Source organism: Condylura cristata, unplaced genomic scaffold (assembly GCF_000260355.1).
Source record: "Condylura cristata isolate star-nosed mole 26May11 unplaced genomic scaffold, ConCri1.0 scaffold00035, whole genome shotgun sequence".
Lineage (NCBI taxonomy): Eukaryota > Metazoa > Chordata > Mammalia > Eulipotyphla > Talpidae > Condylura > Condylura cristata.
Genome location: NW_004567136.1, coordinates 7771440 through 7798114, shown reverse-complemented (window position 1 = coordinate 7798114; position 26675 = coordinate 7771440). Strand labels below are relative to the sequence as shown.

Sequence of the window (26675 nt, the reverse complement as noted above, 5' to 3'; positions counted from 1 at the left end):
AATTATTTTATAATAATTATCTACTTTATCTAATTTATCTATTTCTTACCATTATCTAAATGGTAAGAAATGGGGGAACCAGGGTCTCCCTGGTGGCGCAAGGGGTTAAAGCACAGCATTATGAAGCTATTTGCAGCCACTTCAGCATGAGTTCTATCCCCAGCCAGGGAGCTGACCCACAGGGTGCAGCAGACCTCTCTTGACCTGCCTGCTGCTCCCTTCAGCTGCATGTTTCAGTAGATCCACCTGTTTTGCTCCCCACTCTGTCTCTGGTGAATCCCCTCATCCCCACCCTCTGCACCTCTGGCCTGTACCCCAGTTCTGGAATGCATAAATAAACCTTAAAAAGTTTTTTAAATAGAAGGGGGGAACCATCTAAATGGCCATCTGAGTGAGACTGGTAAGTGCAGTTTCCTTACGATTATACTTGAGCTACATGGTTCTGCCTCAAACACTGCACTGAATAAGGGATGTGGTGATGGTGGGGAGACTGCCAGTTTCTAAAAAGAATTTAAAATAAGTAAATAAATCTTTCAGCACTCAGAACCACACCATTCGGTGGGAACAAAGCAACTTACTAAAGGACGTAAACACCAGAGCTCTGCTGATGCTCCAGCTTCTTTTTTGAAACAGAAGAGCCCCGCTGAGTGCAAAGACAAACCCCTTTTATCCCAGACAGCATCGCTGTGGTTGCCTGACATAAAGCAGGTAAGCGGGGAGCTGCTCTCACCAGAAGCAGGTGGAGGGGGACTGGAAGCCCAGCCATTTGCTCCCACCCCGGAAGACCTTCCACAGACCAGAAAGGCTGGGGTGATGCAGACTGAGAGGCACGTGGAGCGGGAGGCGCCTTAGGGAGCACGTGCCAAGTTGGCCCATGAAGGCAGCCATTAGCCTGCACAGCAGCTGAGGAAACGGTTGCTCCCCATTCTGGAACAACCTCTTAGCTAAGAGGATGTGGCTCCCTCGTCATAGGTGACCCAGAGCCTTTAAGCCCCAGTTGTTGGCATTCACAGACCCAAGGAGCCCAGGCTTGGCCCTCCTGGCTTTGTGCACCAGCCCAGGACACCGTCCCTTCCCCCCCACATCCGTGGCAGGGGGCCCAGGTCCCACTCCTGATTTATTCCTCTTTCTCAGCTCCTATTTCCCCTCCTGCCTTGCTGTTTTCAATGTCTTGTAGTGATATGTTTATCAGCCGTCATCTAGAAGCTGAGGTGGAGGGTTTAATACTCCTAACTCTCTTGAGCAGCTAGCATGTTGTATTAACTTAAAAAGAAAAGAAAAACAAACGTTTCCTATCTCACGTTGGAAGGCCATTCATGGAAAAACCACATTCACAAAGTCAGCCACCATGGGGTACTCTACTCGGTCCCCCCATGTGTTTCTGGGAACCATGGAACCCATGGCATGTGCTCACATCCAGCTGAGCCAGAGCTGGTGGCTCTTCCCAACTCAGGGCTGTCCACTCAGGTTGATAAAAGTATGTAGCAATTCTCGAAGAGAAAACTTGATAACTAGCAAAAGGATTTCTGTATTTGTGCAGCCAGACCCCACTATATGCAACTTACAATACTGGGAGGATTCTGGGTGTGGATCCCATTCTTAATGTGGGGTTGGACTACTTCTCAATTGAGGGGGTCACTGACTCAGAGGGAAATATCTCCCTCTCCCTCCGCACAGGGAAGAGCATAAAAGCAGCTCGAGGGATTGTTGCAGACTTGATTGGAGCCTACTTGCCCTGGAGAACAGAACTGGGCAGGAAGGAAGACAATACAAGCCGTCCTGGCGGATGGCCAGGGTCTCTGTAAAGCTGCACCAGGGAGAGACAGAGGCTGATTCAACACCTACTTCGGTGTGGGGCTCGGTGAGTGACAGGCACAAGCTCCATCTCACAGGGACCCAGGGGAATGATTAACACACAGCACCGCCGCCATCACAGAGCATCGTCTAACATTTTTATTTTGCTCATCGGGAGGTCAAAAATAGCATTCCTTGGCTTAATTGCATTTCTTACATTTGGATAGCTGCTGATGATTTTTACACAGATCTTAGTGGATTTCCTCTTCTGTAAAGCTCTGTTCCTGGTTTTTGTCCACATTGTCTACTGCCTTCTTTTTCATTTTGATGTTGTAAGAAGGCTCTAATTTTCCCCTCGTTTTTTGACACTCTGATATGTTGTCACAGAGCAGGTTTTCACTTTTGTGCTGTCAAATACAGCAGTGTTTCTTTTCTTTCTCTCCTCTCTCTGTCCTTCCGAACCCATCTGTACAGAAACTGAGGAACGATGCTCAACTGAGCCAGACACGGGCTACTTACGGGAGGGGAGGCTTGGGGTGACTGGCACCCATTTCATTGTACTCTTCTGTATGGCTTGATTTTTTTTTTTTTAATAAAGAGCATTAGCATTTTTTATTAAAATAATGATTAACGAAAAGGAACAGCATGGCACTAGATTAAGTCTTATGTCATATTAATAAACACAAGTAGATTTCTGCAGGTATCACAATTAAAAATAGCACTGTCTGACAAGAGAAGCGATGACAAGAGCCAACCTGAATGTTTGCCAAGGAGCCTGCACCTGCCAGGAGCTCGTGGGGGAACTTAGCACAGGCATCAGGTGGGTCGTAACTCACCCAGAGTAGACACCTGAAGTCAGACTTTTAGCCTGTAGTCTTTGTTAGAGTAAGTGGTAAATTAAATGATTTCATTTACTCTGCAAGTTAAACTTCCCTAAATGCAGCAGGGCTGCCCTAGAACTGAAATGAGAACTATGCAATTCAAGTGTCAGCGATGTGAAAAAGCATCCACGCTAGTGCAGAGTTACTTGATATACACCCACAAACACACTCTCGCTCACAGACATGAAATCTTGTGATTTTATTTTATTTTATTTTTTTGGATAGGAAAATAAGGTTCTATTGCCAAAAGCTGCCCCGAGGAGTTTCAGAAACAATCATGTTTGCAGACCCCTGCTGCCAGGGCCGGATGGCAATGACAGCCCTTTCATCAGCCCAGGCCTGCTGCCTTTGCTGGGGGCCACCCGACGGGCTTGCTTTATTTTTCGCCACTTTAATGGGGTGGTTCCTAAAATACTTTGGAACTTCTCTACATTCTACAGAAAATAAAAGGTCTTTTCTCTCTGGGCGTTTCTCTCACTCCAAAGGAATGAAGAATGAAAAATAAGAGGAGAAATAACAAAACCCCTTTTCTTTGTGTGTCCTTAATAAATGGCTTTGAGGCACAGGCTCCCTGGGAGCACTGTGGCCACACTGTACCTTTCTCTATTTTAGGTAAAGTTCCTAAAGAAAAGGCAAACCTTGATAAATGTTTAGTAATGATTGCTAATAAATAAAAGTAGCTCAAACTGGCAATATGCCTAATAGCTCACAAGGCATTTTGATCCTTTGAGCATTCTGTGAAGTGGGGAAGGTCTTTTGTAGATTTTCTTTTTTTGAGAGGTTAAATACTTGTGCAATTACACAGCTGGTAAATAAGAGTCTGAATGCCAACCCAGACTTTCTGATTTCAAATTCAATGGTATTCTGACTTCACCAAGCTCTCTTTAGAAATAACAGGCAAGGGTCCTCTCTGGTGGCGCAACGGGTGAGGACTCAGCGCTGCAAGCTGGCCACAGCAGCTTCAGTGAAAGTTCGATCCCTCACCCTGGAGATGACCCACATGGCGCGGCAGACCTCTCCTGACCTGCCCACTGCTCCCCTCACTGTGTACTGCATCGATCTGCCTGTTCTACTCCCCACTTTGTCTCTGGTGAAGTCTCTCACCACCCCTGCACCTCTGGCTTGTACCCCAGTTCTGTATGAATAAATAAATAAATCTTTAAAAATAAATAAAATAAATGATAAGCAAGTATTTAGTTAAGCATGCTCTAATAGTTACCTTAAAAAATAAACAAGTAAGCTCTCAATCTTTACAAATATTTTAAAAGTGAATAAACATCTCTATGACCTGAAGATAGGGAAATCTCTCTTAGATTCAAAATTCAAATGCAATGATGTAAGGAAATGTTGAAAGCTTAAGAGCATTAAGGAAACTTCTGTTTCTCTGTGTCACTTATGAGTATAGACTCATTATTGATCTAACATTTCCCACCACAAAGTCATCATTGAAGAAAAAGGGAAAGGGATAGAAAGGAGAAGAAGGAAAAAGGGAAATTTTAAAAAATTCTCACGTAGCATTGAACATCAGGTTCCACGATGCACCTTACAAACACTAACTCATTCATTCTCACAGCTCCATGTCCTCCACCACAACTAAAGGCATCAAATACAGAGGTTCTTTGTCTTTTACTTTGCCTCCTGTCTTTCCTGCAAATTCTTCTGTTTCCTTTGCCAGGATAGCCTTCTTTACTTGACCAATGAACACTGAAGTTCCTCCAGAGTGTCCTAATTCTTTTCTCACTCTATAAAACCCTCCCTACATGACACCATCCTCTCCAAAGACAACTACTGTGCATAAGTAGATACCTTCTGATCTCTATTTTCTGAGGTCTGGTACTGATTTTCCAGTTGCCTACCTGTCACGTCTGTTCATACACTTCATGGGAACTCAGACTCACCACCTGTCCATCACGCAGCCACACCTGCTCGCACTGTAAACGGCATAAACAGCCACCATCACCTTCAGCCTTGGCTACTTGGAGAGCTTTCTTACTGTCTTTCCAATCCGTCCACATGTTTGAGCCAGCCTACCTGTGGGCTTTGAGGTTGTCAGCCCTCACATTTATGTAAGCCAATTCCCAAAACAAACCTTTCTTTCTCTGTGTCTAGATGCTGTTATAAGGTCCTGCTTGTCTGCAGAGTCCTGACAGACAAACTCACAGAAGCATCTGATCATGAGAACATAGGACAGCAGGTAACAGATGACACTAAGTGACTTCAGGGGTAGACTTTTGTTATAGAAAAGAACCCTGATCAATTTAATAATGTTAGTTCTAAATAGTTAAATACTAAAAGGCTAAAGAAACTATGTCTGGGAGATAAGAACCCGTTCGGCCATGAGAAGAGCTGTCTCTATGGAGTTCGGGGTGCAGGATGTGCACCCACGGGGCCTCACTACAAAGATGTTTGCCGAACATCTAGCCCAGGCCAAGTGTTCTCCTTATCCAAATTATTATTTGCAAATAACTGTTATTGTTACTGTAAATACGTTGTTATCGCAAATAACAGAGATGGACATTCTCGGAGCTGCTCTGGATCTAGACAGGTCTTGGGGCCAGGATGCTTAGCTTACCTGTAGCTGGTGGTTGACAGCTGCATCGTGGAATCCCAGGGCTTGCTCTGCACCTGCTAGTTCCCTCAGTACTGGTACGCACTCAAGACTTCTTTCACCTTTACTGCTCTCAATATATTCTAAAGCCTCTTGGTAAAGTGGAAGAGCTTCTTTTGATTTCTTCTGACCTTGATACACCCTAAAAAAATCAAAGAGATTGTTTTTAAAATAATTAACATAAAAATACTACAAATAGAGGTGGTCTAGAGGTTGTTCAGGTTTGTTTCCTTGTCAGCAAGGCTTCCTTCAGCAGGACACAGTGCCCATAAAGATGGATTCTGGAATACATAGGAAGGTTCAAATCCACCATTTCCATTTTCCAGCATTTCCAAACTCTCATGAATGGCTTGGAAGAGTTAACTTGAGCACAAGCTTCTCTATGTCAAAAAATATATATGTACACATATTTCTGCTCATTGCATGTTAGCATTTAATCTTGAAGTGATAATCTGGCAGGAGAAGGCGATGAATATATATATAAAAAAATTTTACCTAAGCATTCTTCAAAAAAGTGGAAAACTACAAATGCACTTAAAATACAACAGGTGGTAATCTATATTACCCAAGCAGAATGTCATGTAGCTATTAAAAGTTAATGTTGATCCACATTTACAACAAAAACTATGTTCACTATATATTTGTCAGTAAGAGGGGCAGATTACAAAAATACTTCACATAATACCTCATGCACGTAAATATTTTCTAATGTATATGTAAAGAGGTACCTAAAAGCCAGACATGTGGCCCCTAAAATGTTAGTAATAGTTATCTCTAAGGAGTTGGTTGTGAGTGATTTTATGTTTCTGACTTAGCTTCCTAAATCTTAAAATTTTTCTTCCATTAAAGCTCTATTGCTTTTATATAAAAAATGTTAATTTAAAAATTATAAATAAAGGTGGTAGTAGAAAAATATTCTTGTAGCTTCTTGAGAGGAGATTCTCCTACATAAAAACTGCATCTCTATAGACTGTTCAGTAAACACAACAACAAACACTAAAAAAATCTCCAAAATACTTGCCAAGATTATTAGAAATTTTTTTCTTGTGTGGAAAAATGTCATATACAAAATTCATATAGAAAAAGCAATCCTTCCCCTCTCCCTCCACCTCAGACTCTTTGTTACAAAAAGGCCTTACAATTCCCAAATTGCTCATGGGTAAAATGAGACATAATGTGAGAAAATAACCAAGGGAACACAAAACATGGACCTTGTTTTCAACTCAATCATAGAATATTTTTGACAATTTTTGCTCTACAATAAATATCAAAGGGATTGATCAAAGGGTAAAGGTACTTTTCAGATATGTGGTTCAGGTGACCATAGTGAAATAAAATTCTCACTAACTAGGTTATGAACTGGAATACCTTCTATTATTGTAAAAAAAAAAAAAAGGTTTAAAACACAGAAGAGATATCAGGACTAGATGTTTCTAGACCAAGTAGAGTTGTAGCTTAGAAGCAGTAGACATATTTAGCTTTGTAAGTATCGTATTTATTTTCAAAGAGAAAACCTTCTCATATCTTTGGTGATAGACACTTTGAATCATATGGTTGGCACTAAACCACTTAGTCAAAGAAGAGATTCTTGAGTGGGCATCGGTTAACTAATTAACAACAGGGATCAGTAAACCTAGATCTTTACTGAAAATGCTCGATTACTTCTCATCTAGAATCTAAGGAAAGTCACATATTTTGGATTCCCCCCCCCCATCTAATTTATCCTGGACAGTGCCTTAGATATCTGAGCAGAGGGAAAATGGATTCATCTTCCTTTCTCACTTTCATCAGTGATGTAGTGTACTGAAGGAGAAAAGACTAGGTCCCTTGTCCCCAAAGCAGCTCAGAGCATGTTAGAGGGGTAAAGCAAATACAAATGCCAAGATGCCTTCAGCTGGGCACCAGCTTTAGAAGACAGCAATATTCAGTTTAACGATCAAGCTCACAAAGCAGACTCAGCTAGCAGACACGTGCTAGTTCATTATTCAGCAATTCCTTTCCTGAAATGGAACCTGAAAGAAAAGTACTTTGGGGTTTGTAATGGTGGAGACCATGGATTACTTGTAGGTGTCTGCTAGCTCTCTCAGCCCAGAGCACAGCTCATCACTCTGAGTTTGCATCATGTCACCATTTAAGGCATTAAAAAATCACCCTCCAGGGCTCTCCCTGGTGGTGCAATGAGTTAAAGCGCAGCTCTATGAAGCTCTCTGCAGCCACTGCAGCAGGAGTTCAATCCCCAGCCAGGGAGGCGACCCACATGGTGCGGCAGACCTCCCCTGACTGCCTGCTGCTCCCCTCAGCAGTGTATTTCAGTGGATCCCCCTGTTTTGCTCCCCACTCTGTCTCTGGTGAAATCTCTCACTCCCTGCACCTCTGTCCTGTACCCCAAATCCTGTATGTGTAAATAAATAAATATTTTTTTTAAATCCTCCTGATACCTGACTCTGAGACGGTCTAGACAAGAACAGGACTAGAGGTCGTCACAGCCCCAAGCGCACAGCAGGAGCAGGTGTATGCCCTGGGGACACACAGCCTCCGGCAAGAACAAAGCACCTCTGCACCCTGGCTTCCAGATCTGAACACTGGGGTCCCAAATGGGTGGTTGTAGCAATCAGATAAGGTGTCTGCAAATGCTTGGCAAAGGGAACATGCCATCCAGGTTGATCTCAAATGCCTACTTGGAGTATCATGCCTCTTACTCCTTCCCTTCCCAACCCGTGGCCTATATGGAACTGAACTACAAAAACTCAGCTTCCCAGGGATCTGGACATATCAAGCTTTCACATATGAAAAATATACTGTGTTGTTATGGCAAGACACAGGCACCTTCAGGGGAATGAGGCACACCAACTTTGGGAGAAGCATTGCTGGTATCTGGGGAGGAGGTGGGCTCGGGAAGAACACCTACAGGGAGCCATTTCTCACAATGCCCTGCTTTGTAGACGTGGTGTTGTGTACATGATATTTACACGCAGTGTCTTTTTTTAAAAATTTATTTATTTATGCATACAGAACTGGGGCACAGGCCAGAGGTGCAGGGATGGTGAGAGGATTCACCAGAGACAGAGTGGGGAGCAGAATAGGCAGATGGATGAAGTATATTGATGAGGGGAGCAGTTAGGTGGGTCAGGAGAGGTCTGCTGTGCCATGTCACTCTGGGGCTGGGGATCGAACCCACACTGAAGTGGCTGCAGCTAGTTTGCAGTGCTGAGTCCTTACCCACCTTGCGCCACCAGGGAGGGCCCATACCCAATATCTATACTTTTATAATCCTGGCATATTTTAACAGATGAACAGATACAACACTATTGTTTATAGTGGGCCAGACACTCTCCACCCCTCACCCTTTGATGTCGCTGTTGCTGGCAATGCCGGGCCCTGGCATTAACAGCCCAGCTCCGAGTGGACGCTGTCAAGCTAATGCAACCCACAATGAGGCTGGCGGAGCTCAGTGAGAGTCCACTGTTCACATAAAAGGAAAGAAAATAGAAAATAAAATTACTTTAGCTTCCTGATATATTTAATAAAAAAGGAATTGAAGGGGTACTATATCAGGAAATAACTCGATTGTAGTCTTACCTCCATCTCCAACTCACTTAAATCATCAGCCAATTTCAGGTAATCTTGTCTGTCTCCATTTGCTCATATGTAATGTTTGCGAGAGCAACATTCTCCCGTTTCCATTTCTAACTACCTGCCGGGAACGCTTTGAGGATTTCCTGCCTAGGAAGTCCTGTGTTTGTGGAATGTTAGCAGACACACCAAACAGAGAATTTTGAGTAACAGAATGTGGCAATATGTTAATTAGGCAGGTCCACCATTTAAACCAAGGCAATTTTTTTTATTAAATTAAAAAAAAAAAACCCTACAGTAGTTCCATAGTGCACGTGACAAGACACTTATTTCAGATGAGTTTTAGAAACTTTGACAGGGCAGACATGGAAGGCAGACCAGCATAGATGGAACAACTACTGTGGTTGTTCAGAATCATTATTTGCAGTTGTTTAAGGGAATGTGTATTACAAGGATAGAGTATCAGAAAGAGAAAGACAAAAATAAAGCTTCAGGAGAATAAAGAAAGAGAAAGTGGAAAAATAGTTAAGTTACCTACATCACATGATTTGCCCATGTTTAAGACAACTTTTTTTTGAAACTGAATTTTGTGTAAGTCAAGAGCATCTCTTCAGTCACTCGGATAGTGAAAGTGAAACAAAAATCAAAACACAATCAAATGATTTCCTTCTTTCATAACTAAACATCAAGCATCCCAGGCACATGGAGCCCTGGGAGGAAACTGCAGGGAAACACCCTTCAGGAGGAGAGGAGGGCATTTCCTGAGCACCGGAAAGGGAGTAGCAGGACTTGGAACACACCGGCATTTCTCAGGGTCGTTATGCCCAGCCCATAAGTGCAGAGAGAGTGACTCCTTAAAGAAACACATCTAGGGCCTCCCTGGTGGCGCAGGGGTTATGTTTCAGCACCATCAAGCTGCTACCAGCTACTGCAGCATGAGTTTGAAACCGGGCCAGGGAGCTGACCTACAAAGCACAGCAGACCTCTCCTGTCTCACCTGCTGCTCCCCTCAGCAGTGGATTTCAGTTGACCTGTCTGTTCTGCTCCTCACTCTGTCTCTGGTGAATCCTCTCATCTCCTGTACCTCTGCGACCCAGACCCCAGTTCTTGTATGCATAAATATTTTTTTAAAAAAATAAAGAAACACATCTATATAAACAGGGACATCCAGATGGTGGAATAAATTAAAACACAAAATAACCCTGAATCAGAAGTCCAACAGTTTGACTTGGAGGTAATGGGTAGGACCCATTTAGGGAGGACTGTGGGCTGGAAGGGCCAAGACGGTTATAAGGGAGTTACAGAAATCCCAGCAAAGACACGAGCAGCGCGAGCATGCGTGGAGACCCACATTTCCAAGGGGGGAGGGGCAGCTGCTGAGTGCACACCCTGTCTCCTGGCTCCTGTTTTCTCTACCGCTTCCCAGGAAGGGTTGGCTGACGGAGAAACCTTCCCCACTTCCTCTTTGAAAACCTTGCATTAGGGTCACTTTCCAAGTCTCGTGATGATGATCAATCAAGACAAAGTGAGACCAGTAAAGAAATGGAAGTTTGAAAAGTTTTTAGTTTGGGTGGTTCATGTGAGCAAAGACAAAAAAAAAATGCTTTGCATTCTCTGGTCAGAGGAAAAAACACAGGCCGGGGGCAGCCCTGAAGGACAGACCCGCCTGTGGTGTAAGGACATGCTTTCCCAGCAAATGGTTTCTGGAATGGAAGTGCAGAAAGGAAAATGCTCCACTGGCTGGTAATGTCATGACTGCCTTTTAAGGTCTTCAGGGACCCCGTGCCCAAATGCAGGGTCCCTTTAAGTCATCACAGCAACCCTCTGCCAGCCTAATGTCCCCACCTGGACTGGGCACGTGCGCCAGGCCCGCCCACCGCCTGCGCCAGCTGGGCTGAATGGACGCTGATTGACTGCGGAGCCGGGTCAGCAGCGCACGCTGGTTTCTAGAAACACCTGGGAGGGGGCCTGATGCGCTCAGGGCGTTTATATCAGGCGGGTCTCAGAGCTCGATCCGCGCGGCCAGGCTCTCCGGGCAGCTGCAGAAAACGCCAGAGATGACACTGCCCGTGGTCACAGAGAGCGCCCGAGGGGTCATCTGCTCTGGAGGATGATCTCATTGATCATCACCACCATGCCGCACAGAAAAATCAAAGGTGTGTGGTGTGTGTGTGAGTTTGCGCGCGCGGGTACATACACTATGGTGTGTGCCTGTATGTACGACACGGTCTGTGACTGGGGATCTGTCCATCAGTAACCAGGATAAAAAAATCATTTAGCACTAGGGGAAAATCAACCTATTTTTGTTAGTGATTTAAAAAAAAAATCCACAACTGCCCACAAAGCAGTACGCGGCTTGGGCTCACGCTCCGCAGTGAATAAGCAAGTCAGTGGATGAAGTGGCTCCGGGTGGGGAGGCAGGTAGAAGTCACAGGCATCCTAGGAACGGGAGACACAGGGTGAGTCACCCTCGCTCGCGCATCTGTCAGCCGAAGGAGGGAAGAACTGGCCTGGCTGATGGGTACCATAAAAGGAGAGGCAGAGGGAGGAAGAGGATGCCCTAGAGATCCCCTTTTAAGAGAAACCAATCCCACAAGCACTGCCTGAGCAATTAGCCTGGCCTTCCAGCGCTAAACCTGGCAAGAGATAAGGCCCGTGTGGCTGACTGCAGAGAGGTACAAACCCAAAGCCGGGTTACTCCCTAAAGCAGATGGAGCCCGGCAAAATAGTCACATTTCAAAGAGGAAACAAGAGCAACGTGATCCAATGAAAGCCGGCAGTTATTCAGACAAGTTCCAGTGACTATTTCACTGTGTAGAATCTTCAGGAAGCAAAGCAGAAGCAAAGTTTGAAACAATTCTGCTAAAGGCAAAAGTAACGTGGGACCTCCGGGAATGTAACTTAGATGGATATTGAGCACAGATGTGTACGAGGCCCGCCATCTGCTGGCAAGGTTTGGTACTGCTGGTTTGGAAAGCTCGTGGGTGCAGATTCTGGCCAAGGATCACTTACTCTATTATGCTGCAACACTGCTCAGCATGAAGTACTGTAACATCAGTCAGGTCTCAGCCGCGGCAACAAGTATTAGACCTTGAACCTCTGACTTGCTTATCTCCTGTCTTACAATACAGGTCTCCACTAGTTACACAAGTGACCTGCTGCCTGAGGATGTTCAAGGCAGTGCCTCCGGTGCCAGGAGCTGGTTCTAGCTGACTGTGCATCGTGGCAGGCACGAGTGGTGAGTGTGTTCTGGGGTGAACTGCAATGAACTAAGGGGCGGGCACCAAGTGAAAGCATTGCTAGTGGAGAAAAATGAGAAATGGGATGAGATATCCAAGTTTATACAAACGTAACATACTTTAAAAAAGTATATGAAACGATACTATTTATTATTCAGAAAGATATATTCAAACACATAAATAGCGTTGACATAGGTATATCTGATGTGTGGAGGGCAGAAGGAAAGTGAGGATCAGAGATGAAACAAAATCAATTTCACAAAGCATAGCAAAGGTTTTGTATGGACTAATGAATGATCAGTATTTCAAGTCCAAATGATCTCCAGAAAAATAGAAACAAACAAGGGTAGACTTAGGACAAAATGTTTTATAAAATCATGAGTCAAAGACATCTTTCCTGATTTCAGCCATGTGCAGGCACCAGCTGGGTTCTCTCTGGGCCCTTCCTTCTCACACAGCTCCCACTGGGTGTCAGCTCCCTGGGGCCCAGCCTCCGCATGCGGTCTGGCTAGAGTTGTGCCAGCTGTGAATAAGGTCTCTGTGTAGGTCAGCTGGGGATTCGCCGCTGTGTCTAGAATAGCCCTTTTCTGTCATCTTCCCATGACCCCCCTCCTTGCGAGTGAGCATACTCTCAGCCCAGTGCTTTGTGGAACTGGCTTGGGTTGGGCTTTGGGAAGGGAGAAGTGTGCTGGTCACCCAAGGTCCTTCGCACCCCCACCCCCAACCCAGGCTCCAAGCATCAAGTTGGACTTATTTGGGGGTGGGAGAAACAAAAGACAGCTCTCTCACCATGAACTTAGATATCTGAACTCTTTCTACTCTGAGGACCTAATCATAAAATCAATGTATTGAATGAAATATTTAGATTCAGAGTGCACAGGATAAAGGGAGGGAGGGAGGAAGAGGAGGGGGCAGGGAGAGCAGGCTGACAGAAAGTTAAGAGAATGATGCCCAGAATTCTAGGGCCCGGCTGGCTGGGAGGCCACGCGTCTAGTGGGTGTGTTGCCCACATGTCTGTCTTGGTAGTGGCAAGTCCAGTCTGAACATGCCCTCTTTTATTTACTTTGGACAATGACCTTAGAGAAGCAATGGACATAGAATCGTGGACAAGATTTTTTTGACAAAGAACCTCCGGCCGTCTTATGTACAGAAAGTTTGAGGCTTGAAACTTACTGTGCAAATGACAATTTGATCCGCGCTTGAATTTCTACCCATTCTTCCTTTATAATCCTTCCACACTGTAGCAGCTCCTTTGAGAGTCTTTCTGCTTTTGTCAAATTCTCTGACGCATCCTTAAATCTGAGTTGTGTTCAAGAAACTTTCTACCGAGTTCTAGATTCCGGGACTCCCGTTCCCAGACATCCTTGGCTCACACACCTCCCATCACCCACCGGGAGCTCTCAGTGTTTGCTTTGGTCTTGAGAATTAAAGACAAATACTACATATTTCTATTTGTAAAGATGAGAGACAAAAGGATACTTCTGGAGGGCGAGTAAGGCTCTCCCCATGGTGTGGAACAGCTCGATAGAACACTTGAAGACATCTGTGTCATCGTTATAGGGGGGCGTGATGGAGTCGGTGAGGATTTCTTTGGCCTTTTCTGCATGTTTTTTTGCCTGCAGTGACATTCCTGTGGAGAAAGAAGAGGCGGTCTCAGTTTGTTTTCATTTTGGTTGGGCAAAGGTAGACTCTTGCACACTAAGGAATCTGACAGGGTGGCCTCTGTATCCCGTCAAGTGGCACATGGAGATGTTGGGGCCACTCAGAACACTGTCATGACTATAAACACCAAGGAAGGATTCACACCTAGTACTTCGCAGGGCAAATTCTCCCACAGTGGCCTTTGAATAAATAAAAGAAATGCAACAATCAGAATTTGAAAAGCTTTGAAACCTCCCCAGGGCCAGCCATAAAATATGTCCTAAATAATTAAAAAACAAAAACAAAAACATGGAATACGAGGTTGATAGCATTCTGGGCAGGAAATATGACATTTGTGAATTTTAATTCTGGTTTGTGACAGCAATTTAATGGAATGCTAAAAATTCAGTTTTCTGCTCACTCAGCTATCATTCTAATTTTAGGGAGTTATTTGAGCATTCTACAAATACAAGAATCTACAAAATCCTATAGATCCTCTTCCAGTAAGGTGATGGACTAAGATGCTATAAGCTCTTATTCCTACGTGGGAGCAGATCTTTGTACAACAAAATGGAACAAAGAGAATGCGATGGCAAAAATGAATTCCCAGAGTGCCAGGGCCCTTCTCTCCATGGGGTGATTGCTTTGTGGTGAGGGTGACACTGGACAGTACCAATTAGGATTCTGGAATTTTTTGCTTCCCGTAACTTCACTTTTCTTCCCCACACCAACACCTCCTTCCACACCCCTCCACCCACAGCCTACACTCTGGTATTATGTTCTTTATTATATGGAGTTGTATCTAAAAAAACCTCTAAAGAAGTTGTCAAAATGGGTGGCACTATTCCTGTATCTGTAAAACAGGAAATATATATATATATATATATATATTCTGATGGAGAACATCTGGGGTATGTTCTATGGAATTCTTTCGGGATTTTGTGTTTTTTTTTTCAAGCACACACTTCATCTAGCTGGCAAGAATGTATCAATGCTGAGGATGCATTCAGTAGTATGAAAGGCCTGGAAGACCGTAGTTCAGCACTGGTGCAGTCCCTCATGGCACCTGAATTCAAGCTACAGGAGGCAGTGTGGGTTGGGGCTCAAGAATGTGGGTTCTGAGGCCAAGATCAGCAAGTACCCGGAAGGCCTCAACTTCCTTCACGGTAAAGGGGGTGATAATATGCCTCACTCCCCAGGGCCGTGGTAGAAGTGGGGAGATGACACATGGGAAGAGGTGATGATGAGGTACCTTCGTACACAGCAGCTAGGTCTTGTACTCTAGGTTGAGAAAGACTGTCATGCAGAAGGGGAGCAGGTTTCTGACCAAAGCCACGCTGTGAAACCCTGGTCTGAGCCTCAGATAACTGACTCAGTGATGGGGGCAAGGGGGCTCAGCTCAGTCTTGCGGTTTCCTATGAGTGTAGAAAGCAGGGGCAGAAGCCGACTGAGTGGCCCTCCTGAGCCTGAGGGGGCTCACCTGTCAGCTGGAGGTAGCCCTGAGCCAGGTGAACGTGCGCCTCGGCTAGTTTCCAGTGTGAGTCACCATAGCAGATCCTCGTCAGCGCCACGCAGCGCACGAGCTCCTGGACGGCCTCTTTGTACTGGGGGAGGAGAAGGCGGCTGAGAACCCCACGTCCTGCTGCCCATGGTCATCCTTTACCTGTGAAGCATCTATTGTCTTGCTACTCATGTGACTATGCGCCAGATGTGGTTTAAGCACTTGGAATACCTCAGAGAATGAACAACAAAGATCTGCTTGCTCGGGCGGGTGAATCGGAAAATAAGCCCAAGAAATAAGTACACCGCACAGCACAGTAGAGGGCGAGGAGCATAACGAATAAAGGTAAAAATGGAAAAGCACGGCACAGTCTCAAGGAATCATCCCACCACATGATTTTAGTGATTTAGTATTTGTAGTCACAAATATTTAGTAGTTGCAAAGGGGAAAACAGCAGTTCTGTAGTAGAAAATGAGCCCTTCCGCTAAACGTCAAGTTAGCATTTTAGTCACAAGGATGCTGGAGGGTCCGAGGTTATGTCTCTGGGATTCCCGCCTCAAATGCATAAAATGGAGCTGACTGTGAGGAAACATATGAAATGCTTTAGTACTATTATAAACGCAGCCAAGAGAAGTCAGTTCTTCACATATGCTAACTACCGTAGGCCATTAGGGATTCATTCTCTTGCAAGATCCCCTTTGAGAAAGGTGGGAAAGGTACACATGCCCTCTGGCTCACTCTCATCTGTCTCTGCATCCCTGTCATCAATGATTCCTTCCCATTTCTATTCGCTGTCCAAAGATCTCAGCGTCTTCACTGTTGCAAATATCCTGTAAACTGGCCCCCTCCTCCAACTTGGCTCACTCCTCATCCATCTTCCCCATGACTATGCAGATATGAGTGGTTGTTCTGGAAGCCCAAATTTGCTCATGGTCCTCTCCTGTTTATACTCTAGGGTGGCCTGCAGAGCCTTGAGGAGAAAAGTGAACCCTCTTCCAAGGTGTTAAACATCCTCAGGGCCCCAGTCTGTCCATAATCCAATCTCATTTTCTGTGCTGTGTCATTAAGGCCTGCATTACAGCCAGCTCCTGGGGTTCCCCAAACAGACTGGCCCCCTCAAGCCCTTGGCATTGACTCCTGTCCACCTGCTACCTCTGCCCAGAGTGTCCTCGCCCTCATGGAGTCAACTCTTGAGCACTAGTATTTTGCGAAATGGCCACTGTAGGTCAAACCTATGGCCAACCCAGCCAGCACCAGTATCAAGTAACTGCTGTTCACACAAGCTTCCCTTATTGCTGAGAGTCCACCAAATTCGGGTTCGCTGCCCACATTTCCTTCCCTCACTGCGTCTATCACAGGACTTGACATGCTGACCACCAGTATCTGCCCCCATCTATCCTCCAAGCCAAACCAGGGGCCCCACCGAGGTCAAGGCAGAGGCTTTCCCACAGGTGTCCCTGACAGAGTCAGTACTTGGGAAATGAATGAATGGACAAACAAGGTATGAGACATAAGAAGTGGCAGAGAATTGCACATTGAACAAACAAGTCAGTGAGTGACACTTTGGGGCACAGAATGAAAAGAAGTAGGCAGATGAAGAAGACGATGAAGAGCAAACAAGAAGGTGAAGGTCGTCCTCTGAAAGCTCCATGTGGGCAGCAGCGGAATTTCAGGACAGGAGCCTGGTACACAGGGTGAGCTCCTAAGTGGTGACTGGCCAATGGGAAATGGCTGCTTTAGGTCAAACCCTGCTATAGGTCAAACCCTGCTACCGGCCAGCCCAGTACACACCTGGAAGAGGCCAGGGCATGCAGCTTAGCTGTGTATACATTCATTCAGCAACACGGCACAGGCCGTGCCTGGAGGCCCCAGTGCCGCACCCACTGGAGCCTTGATAAAGGCCCTGCTGCTCTCTACCGCTCCCAGCGCCTGAGCCCCGGATGACTGAACAAGTCCCACTTGTCAGTCACCAGAAAAGCAGGTGCCTTACTTTGTGATTGCTGGAAAAGGACTTCACTTTCTCTTCACAGAGCTGAAGTTTCTCTCGAGGAGGCTGGAACAGGGCTGTCTGAGGCAGCTTGTTTGGGGTCTTCTTTCTAGGCGTTATGCTGACAGCAGCAACAACTTCATCCAGGTGGTTGGATATGTGGGTTTCCTGGGATTCGTCCATATTTTTATATACATTGTCCTCTAATTTTGAAATAACAAAATAAAGATATTAAATAATAATTTCCAGAGTTACTTTAAGAAATACACATTTCCCATAGAGACTGAGGCTAGAATCTAGGACAATTTTGACATTTTACCCAAGATTTCTTTGGGGTTAGTGACATTCTATCTAAAAAGATGCTGGTGCTAGTATAGATTTCTTTGTAAAACTTTCAGAGTGCTTTCCAGTTTTAACTAAACAGAACACTCTTTGTTTATTTAAAGTGCGCGCGCACACACACACACACCATATTCTCCACAGTAGGAATCAGCTGAACCCAAACAGTTCTCAAAAAGCCTGAATAAAATCAGCACCCCAAATGACCTTGAAACAGAAAAAACAAATACTGCTCTTAAACTTTCACTTCTGTCCAAAACAAAGCAACATGAAGCAGATTTATCCACTTGCCTAAAATAACCCAAGAACCAACAAGGAAACCAAAAAGAATCCAATGCGTAATTCACAGACAAAAAAGTTATGGAATAGTGATTTTCAAAATATAGGACATCAGACAAGAAGACTGTGATTCCTGAGAGCTTGAAAACATTGAAAAAGTGAGGCCTGTGACTGCCTAGCTGATTGCTAGTCCAGAATACAGTACAGAGGAGAGCCCCAAAGTTATCTAGTAGATGACTGGGCAGAAACTGACAAACATTTTCTCAAGTTCATATAAAAGTGCTAAGCATCCAAAACCAACTTTGTAAAAGAAGAGCAAAGAACTAAAGACAAATTTTTATCAAGATTTATAAAGCTATGGTAATCAAGGCAGCTTGGTATTGCTGGCAATTTAGACAAATACAAACAAATGTTTGTTGACAAAGTTGCAAAGCAACTTTTGGAGAAAGAATAATCTGCTCAGCAAATGATTCTGGAACAACTGGTTATTCACATGTAAAAACTGAAACAACTTAAAAGTCATTTATTCACATCTCACATCACATATAACCATTAACAAACTGGAACTTACACCTTTAAAAGAAAATCTTTATTATCTTGAGTCAGACAAATATTTTCTAGATGTGATGTTTAAAAATCAGTACGAACTGGACTTCGTCAAAATTAAACATTTCTACTCTTCTGAGAAACCATGAAAAGAATGAGGAGACAAGTCACTGGTTGGAGGAAAATATTTGCAAAACATGTGTCTAATAGAAGAATGGATTCTTGGATATAAAAAGAACTCTCCAAACTCAGTAAGAAAAACAAGTAAAACGTCAAAGAAGATTTATCAGTGATAAATAAGGCACATGAAAATTTGCTCAACCTTATTAGTTAGTAGGAAAACGTGAATCAAAACCACAAAGAGATAATCACTCTACCAATTAAAATAACTGAAATTAAAAAGACTTTTGTAAGTGTCAGTGAAACGGTTGGACACATTCCTAAGAAGTTAAGTGTACAACTAATAAATATGCAGCCATTCAATCCCAGGTATTTACTTAGGAGAAATGAAAGAATATGTTTACACAAATATTTATAGGAGTTTTAGTAGCCCCGGACCCAGCTGTTTATCAATGTAGGTAAATGAATAAACAAGCTGTGGGATAGCTATAAACAAACTACTCAATGACTAAAAAGGGACAGGTAATGCTACAATACGACTGAACCTCAAAATAGTTGTGCTGAGTGATAGACTCCAGACAAAAGTGAGCACTAGGTCTTAAAAGTAACCAAATATTTTTATGATCAGGAAATGCAACACTGTCTACTGAGCTGAAAATTTTAAAATTACACAAAGTAATATCCCGTGCAATATTTGTTTTTCTGGGCCTCTGAACCTAGTGTTAAACTCTAAAATTTAGTTTGATTTTTCTACTTTTTTTGACTAAGCTGTAAAAAGTGGTTTGAGTCTTAATATTAAATTCTTATCACAGAGATTATCCTCTGAGCATGGATCTAATTTGTATACACTTTAAAAGAATTTTAGACAGTTTTTTAAAAAATGTGAATATTTTAAAATTAGAAGCTTCACACGTACATAAAAATCTAACTTTCTGGACTTGTGGCTTCTTTTGAAAAGTCAGAATACCCATCAACACTGGGTCTGTATCGGCAGGTAACAGTGGGGTGGAGGGGAGCAGCTCTTTCAAAGTTAAAGGCTGAAATAAAAGGAGGTGATTTTCCTGGTCCATGCCGTTCATCACTCATTTTCTCAATTTAATCTAATATAAAATAACATTGATTAGAAGGTATTTTACCACTTAATAGCCACTAAGAAACAGCACTGCAATTAAACTTGGCTTGCCAGTATCCACAGCCTCCTTCCAGCTTCAAGGATGATTAAATAGCAAAGGCTGCACCCCTGAATCTATGAAATGCAACATGTTATATGTCTGGCTTCTGGAAATATTTTAATAAATGGTCTTGTTTTAAGTATGTGTCTGTTTCACTGTATGCTGTGAAGCCTTCAGTATAAAAGCACACCCTTCAGTTCACTTACTCAGAGCTACATGCTTATCGTCAACCACTTTTCTTTTCTTTGTAATAGCCATAGCTGGGGCTTAATCTGTCATTAGAAATCAGCCCCAAAACACAGGCTACCCTCTCCCCGACAGCTTAGTTCAGCTTCCCAAGTCTCTGTCAGTGCCCACAACTGCCAGTTAGACATACCCAATCCACGGATGCTACTCCTTCTGCCAGACCTGACCAATAGAATGCTGAAACACATGATAAGCTCCAGCTCAAAGTAGGAGGAAAACAAAGGTCAGAAGTGAGGTCTCAGCCTTCCATTTCCAAATGGTGATGTTCAAACACGTAGTAACTGGTAAAGCAGGAGGGCCAACCGATCGCAGTAGAGGGTAACTATATTGGAGCTGGGTTCTGAAGGTCCTCTGCTGCTCCAGGTGTTGGGAACCCTTAGGTGCTGACTTGTGCGGAGGTCTAGGGAGGCTTGAGGGAGGGGCAGAAGCTCTGGGATCAGTGGCTCTTAGGAAATAACCACCTTTATGACTACATGGGCATGTACAAGTTAAAAAGTAACTGCCCGTGACTAGGCTGTGACCCCAAAAGCTGTAAAATAGAAAAATAACCTAGAAAAGTACAAACTACACTACCAAAACGTCACAAAAAGGCAGTAGGAAATCTGAAGTTGCGAAATTTAGTAATTTAAAATATGTACACAAAGTTAAGCCTAGACTCAGAGGACCTCAGCTGGAGCACTCAGTTCCATTTGAAAAATTTATTACAAGACTATAGAATCAAAATAGTGAGGCACTAGCGTAAGCATTGTCCTATAGACTAATGAAATAGAATCAAGAGTTCAGAAATAACCCCTTACACTAATGGTCAGTTAATTTATGACAAAAATGCCAAAGTAATTCAATGAGGAAGGAATGTTCCTTTTAGTGAATAGTGCTGGAACTACTGGATAGGCACATCCAAAGGAAAAATGTTGGACCCTACCTTATACCACATGCAAAAATTAATTCCAGCTCAAAGACCAAACAGTAAGAGCTAACACAATTCAATTCTTAGAAAACAACGAACTATAAATGCGCATGGGTGTATTTCTTAGATACAATGTCAAAGGTACAAATGGTAAGAGAAGAAAATAGGTAAGTTAGACTTTATTAAAATGAAAAAGCTATGTTCTTCAAAGCAAATCATTAGGAAAAGTAAAGGATAACCCATAAATATATATGCAAATATTTGTAAATATATTATTTATCTAATAAAAGACTTCTATCCATATTATGTAAAAAAACAAAATACAACATAATAATAAGGTGACAAATAACCCAACTCAAAAACAGACAAAATGTTTGAGGACATTTTACCAAGTAAGGTATATGAATGGTCAATAAACACATGAGTAATTCACCATCGTTAGTCATTAGGATAATGCAAATCAAAACTACAATAAAAGCACTGTACACCTGCCAGTGTATAACTCATCAAAAAGACATCATGAAGTGTGGAGAAACTGAAGTTCCCATACACATTTCCCAGCGTTATATGGCACACACTACTGGTAGAAGATAAAACTGTACATTTGCTTTGGAAAGCATGTGGGTAATTCTTCAAAAAGCTAAACACAGAGTTACTATATGACTTAGCAATTGCAATCCGAGGTATATACCCATCAGAACTAAAACTGTGTTTACATAAAAACTTGTACACACACACAAAAAATTCAAAGTAGCATTATTTACAATAGCTATAAACTGAAAACAATCCAATATCCACCAACTGGTGAATGGACAAATAAAATGTGCTTATATGATGAAATACTACTTGGCAATGAACAGGGATGAAGTAGTTACACACTAAAATAAAACTAAATCTCAGAAACATTGTGCTAATTGAAAGAAGGTAGGTTTATGATTATATTTATTTTAAATGTTCAGGAAAGGAAAATCTATAGGCAAAAGATTACTTAGTAATGGTTGCCTAGGCTGGAGGTAAGAGTGGGAAATGCCTGCAAATGGATACAAGGAATGTTTTTTAGGGAGATGGAAATTTTCTACAGTTGGAAAATGGTGGTGGTTGCACTCCATAGGTTTTCTTTGAAAAATTATAAAGCTGTCACCATGAAAAGATTAAACTGTATGGCATATAGGTTGCATTTCACTAAAGCTATTAAAAAATAGCCATGAGATCACAGCATTTTGTTTTAACTTAAAAAATCTTTAAATAAATGATAAGTCCACATCCACAAGGGAAAATCTGTTAACAGATTAGCTCCATGTCATAGGCCCAGTTGGTTTAGGAAGAAGGGTTGACAATGGAGATAGTGGGGTGTCTGAGCCACAAAGTCACTCATGACTTTATAGCAATGAGATATATGACTATATATCAATAGGAGTCATGGCATGTGAAGAGAAAACTTTGAAAAAAGAAACTGGAAAAACCTTGGATGAGTTTATTACCACCATTGCCCTGAAGTGACATGGGTCATTTTTATTTGCTTCCTTAACTGCAAAGAAGGCTAAGCTCTCCAGGAGAGTAAAAGGAGTATGTGGTGACCACTGACAGTTGCCACATTGGTTCTCTGTAGTGGGAAACTTTGTCTCAGAGTTATTTTCCACAGCCAGAGATTCCTGTCCATCTACGTAGTTAAGAACCACTGACTGTCAGCTTTGGGTGGACAAACTTTAGATTCCTTGAAACAGTTTTGAAGCAGGTGACACACACCCTTCTCAGCTTCCCTGAAGCACTTTGGCTTTTGGGGGGAGTTGGTCTTTAATTCACTTCTGCTTGCATTACTCTAGGCTAGGATCTGGAACATGGTAGCAGACAGGGGATTGAATTTGGTTTTGGAGACACAAGACAGCTGAAACCCGACAGTCTATAACAAGACTTGCTGTCCTCTCTTAAGTGTTCTTCCAGCACTAGACCATTTTTCGTTGAAATTCCCTCAGTCCAATTAAAGAAAACATATTTAAATGCTGAGTAAAAAAGGAACAAACATTGAATCCATGTGAACAAAACCACTTTTCAGTTTTGACTGTGCCATGACTAGCTCATAAAATTTAAACTTACAGTGCTAAACAAAAGATAGGTTCAATGCTTTAGAAGAACACATGGAAATGTATTGATATTTACATTCTATTATTCAACCACAGAGTAAGGTGTTTGGCTAAAACTCCTCTCAAGAAGAAAACACCAATCTTACTCCAATATTTAGAGTATTTAGCCCCTTAGATTTTGGTCTTTGCTCTCCCAGACACCAACATAGCACAGGCAGTTTTATCTTCTTCAATTATTACTTTCATAAGATTTCTGTACTATTCAAGAACTAGGAACAGCTCCTTAATTGTGGCGAACTGACTCCTCCAATAACTTGCTGTGCTTTTCATGTAAAACCGATGACCCCAAGTGACCTTTCTGCTTCAGTCAACAATTATTCTTTAAGATCAGAACACAGCTCATCCACTACCTGAGATTCCACATCATCTTTTTTTAATCTACTGAAATTATATTAAAAATACTTAAGCTCACACAGGTCTGAATCCCTGGGGTGCCCATGGCTTACAACAGTTGTCTATGTAACAGAGCTGTCCAGTTATAATTTAAATGTTTTGGCCTTGTTTTCCCAGGTAAAGTATTAGCATCTGGAGGGATTGTATTTTATTATTTTGCATTCCAAAAAATGGACTAACAAAGGCCACTTGAGAAATATCTATTGCAGACCTACCATGACTAGTAGAGGCACAGATGGGATGCTAGCTGTGAAACTTATTAGTTGAATTAAGGTTTAAGGAGTCACTAAGATGCTAAACTTTTAAACTATCATATTGGGCTGATCCTTAAAAAAATTGGTTGCTCTTGGATAGAGCTGGAAAAGATCATGCTTAGTGAGATAAGCCAGAAAGAGAAAGAAAAATACCGGATGGTGTCACTCATAGCAGGAGTATAATGGACCAGGCAAGAAAATAACAAGAATAATGAACAGCCATAGACCAGAGACATTTTGTGGGGGTGGAGTGGGGAATGGGATCAAAAACGGAGGGGGGGGGGGACAGTGCACAGGATTATGGTGATGGCACTCGGGTGACTTGGTGATGGGAAACCCGTGGGGATTACAATCTAGATGGAAAAAAAAATGTACAAAATGATGTAAAAATAAACTTTTAAAAAAATTGGTTACTATGTCAAATACAAGTTTTAATATAAGTTGTTCTGTTATCAGTATTTTATGGCTCTTATACTTTAGTTCTAATGAAATTAGAATTTTTGAAAATATAATTTCTTTTTCAGAATTTATACTTATGTAAATTACTTACTGATTCTTCTTCAATATTATGTTTTGCTCTGACACTAGCAGTTCAGTCCCTGGATTCCTGAATCTACGAACATATACAAAACTTGGATACAAAGAAGATTCGAATTTTTCACATCTTTTAACAGATATCATGCTAGATTTAATGTACACACACACAAATCCATTTCACTTAAAAACTACAGTATTAGTCTTTCTAAACCTATATTAAAGCAACAACAGTAACAAGCCACAGCTTCTTAGAGGACAAAACAATCTCTCATTAATCTTACTAGCTGGGTCCCTTTATCATTCAAAAAAATGATGTAATCTAGGAATAATATTCTTTCAAACTCACCCTAAAGAGAAAAACACCCTCTGAAAACGCCTCTTCTTGCCACTCTTAGACTGTGCCTGCATATAACCTGTTGGTTTTTTTTTTGACATCTACAACTTTAAACTAGTAAAAACTCCAAAAGTTTCTTTAAACTTTCAAATCTCTGTGTCGTAAAATCCTTTGTCCATTTACCCAGTAGGTTGGAGAGATTCTCAGTTTCTTTTTCAAGCGATTGACAAAGTTGTCTCCGCCATCTGCTTTGCCAGTTAGGATCCTGCTGTATCGGTTCCTCGATTCTTTGTGCAGATCAATAACCATGAAAAAGCATAATGTAATGCAGCTCCAGACTGAATCAGAGAAGCCTTTTCCGTAAAGCAACCTGGTACTCCAAAAAACTACAGGCAGGAGAATGATAAAGAACGCACCAATAGGGAGTGGAGGAGTATTTTGTCTAAGTTTGTAACCCAATCCTTGGGGGCCAGAGGTGGGAATTTTAAACGTAGGGTTGCCTTTTCCTTAGAATTTTCTTAAAGTGGTATCACTGTCTGTTAATGCTAAAGTTTTCAAATACTGCAAAAATCACAACAGGATTTGTGATTAGGAGCCCCTTATCCCCCAAGTTTTGAAAGGCAAAATAGAAAAATTAATACTGGACAAATTTAGAGAACCTTTGAAAGTGGTCAGTAGAATGCTTAAACAGACTTGGTTACTTTTGTGTCAATTCCAGGAAGCAGAAATTATTTTAGGATGATTCATTTTTCATTGCCAAATAGCATGTTAAATCAATGCATTAAAACATTTCCTTTTTAAAAAATAAATGAAAACTAGAAGGACCATATTGATTCCTTAAAACACTTTTATCATTAATTCTTTTTTGAGACTTCGATATTAGAGGCAAATGTCATCATTCGGGTTGACCCTTAATACTCTTAAACATTTTTTTACACAAGCTGTAGATATTTTAAGTCTAGTAAAAATTGCTAAGCACGATAAATTGTTAGGTATCTAGAAACCTAGATAGTCTTGAAGTACCTGACGTTTACAATGCTATATACTTTAATAACTTCTGGTCAGGTTTAACGAATGGGTAACTATCAAGTATTTCATTCCTCACACTTGTTTTAACATAGGCATTATTTAATATAGCTGTGCTTTCTGGAATGTTTATCTCCGAGTTATTAATTAAACCAACGTGAAACTGATCATAAAAAATCAAGCGAGCTAAAAAACTAAACTTCGAGCTTTTCAAACAATAAATAACAACAGCTTCACGAGAGGACATTTAAAACGAAAAGCTGCAACAAACAGGGTATTTGTTAAGTTTGGTTTTTTTTTTTAAATATCCCCCACCAAAGCTTCCCATTTTAACAGCAAGCCCTGTTCCTTGGGGCTCTTTTTGTGTGGACATAGCGATTTTGAGCTTTTAAGTAGTTCTTATTGACGGTCTGCTCAGCCATGCTAGACACCGCCATATTAAATTTAATAAATTGCTGTTGTCCTTTTTTAGCTATCGTTTCATAACAGACCTTGGGTATTTTAAGGGCAGAGGCGATTGCCCGCATCGTGTCAGGAAGATCACTGTGTTTCAGTGAGCCTTTCACTCCCGTGCTCCGGCTCAGTACTCGCTAACTAACCTTGGCCACTTTACATAAACCCCCTGGGCCTCAGGTCCTGCTCCGTCAAACGGGTGTACAGCCCCCGTGGCACTGCAGTGGGGGCCGAGTGAGAAAACCTATCCACAGCGCTTAGAATTCTGCCTGGTACACAATAAACCCGGGCGCGTTATTGTCATGTTTCCTCCAGAGTGCCCTGGACGCGAGCACGAGTGACTGAATGACCGTATGAATGAAAGATCAGGCACGTGACTGGTTCCTGAGGTTTGGAATCAGCCCAGTCCTCCCTCAAAACCTAAGCACAACAGACGCTTTCTTGACAACACCGTGCCCAGCCGGAGCCGGAACCGGGTCGAACAGTGGGGCGGGCCAGTCTGCAGGAAGCCGAGCTCCCGACCAATAGGCGCGTCTCTGGGAAAACGAGCCTCTCGTCCCACCTATCGTGTGGCCGCGAGAACAAGGGCGAATTATCGCGAGGTTCCGTCTTCCGCTCCAAGGTTCTGTTTTCCCCAAGCCCTCTGTAGCGCTCGTTCCGCCCCGCCCCGCCCCGTCCCGTCCCGCCCCTCGGGCCTGCGCCTC

The 26675-nt window shown here is 42.6% G+C and overlaps 1 protein-coding gene across 2 annotated transcripts in view; it reads right to left on the bottom strand.

Moving 5' to 3' along the window:
* TTC23 (tetratricopeptide repeat domain 23) overlaps positions 1-24871 on the bottom strand; it is a 51736-nt gene extending 26865 nt beyond the window's left edge. For both annotated transcript variants that reach the window (XM_012732656.1, XM_004693097.2), the window contains exons 1-6: positions 24676-24871; positions 17228-17427; positions 15217-15340; positions 13575-13725; positions 13269-13394; positions 5248-5425 (exon numbers count right to left, since the gene is read on the bottom strand). In XM_012732656.1, coding sequence (XP_012588110.1) covers positions 5248-5425; positions 13269-13394; positions 13575-13725; positions 15217-15340; positions 17228-17407 — 759 coding nt within the window. In that variant the 5' untranslated portion in view covers positions 17408-17427; positions 24676-24871. The remainder of the gene's footprint in view (positions 1-5247; positions 5426-13268; positions 13395-13574; positions 13726-15216; positions 15341-17227; positions 17428-24675) is intronic.
* Positions 24872-26675: the final 1804 nt, after the last annotated feature.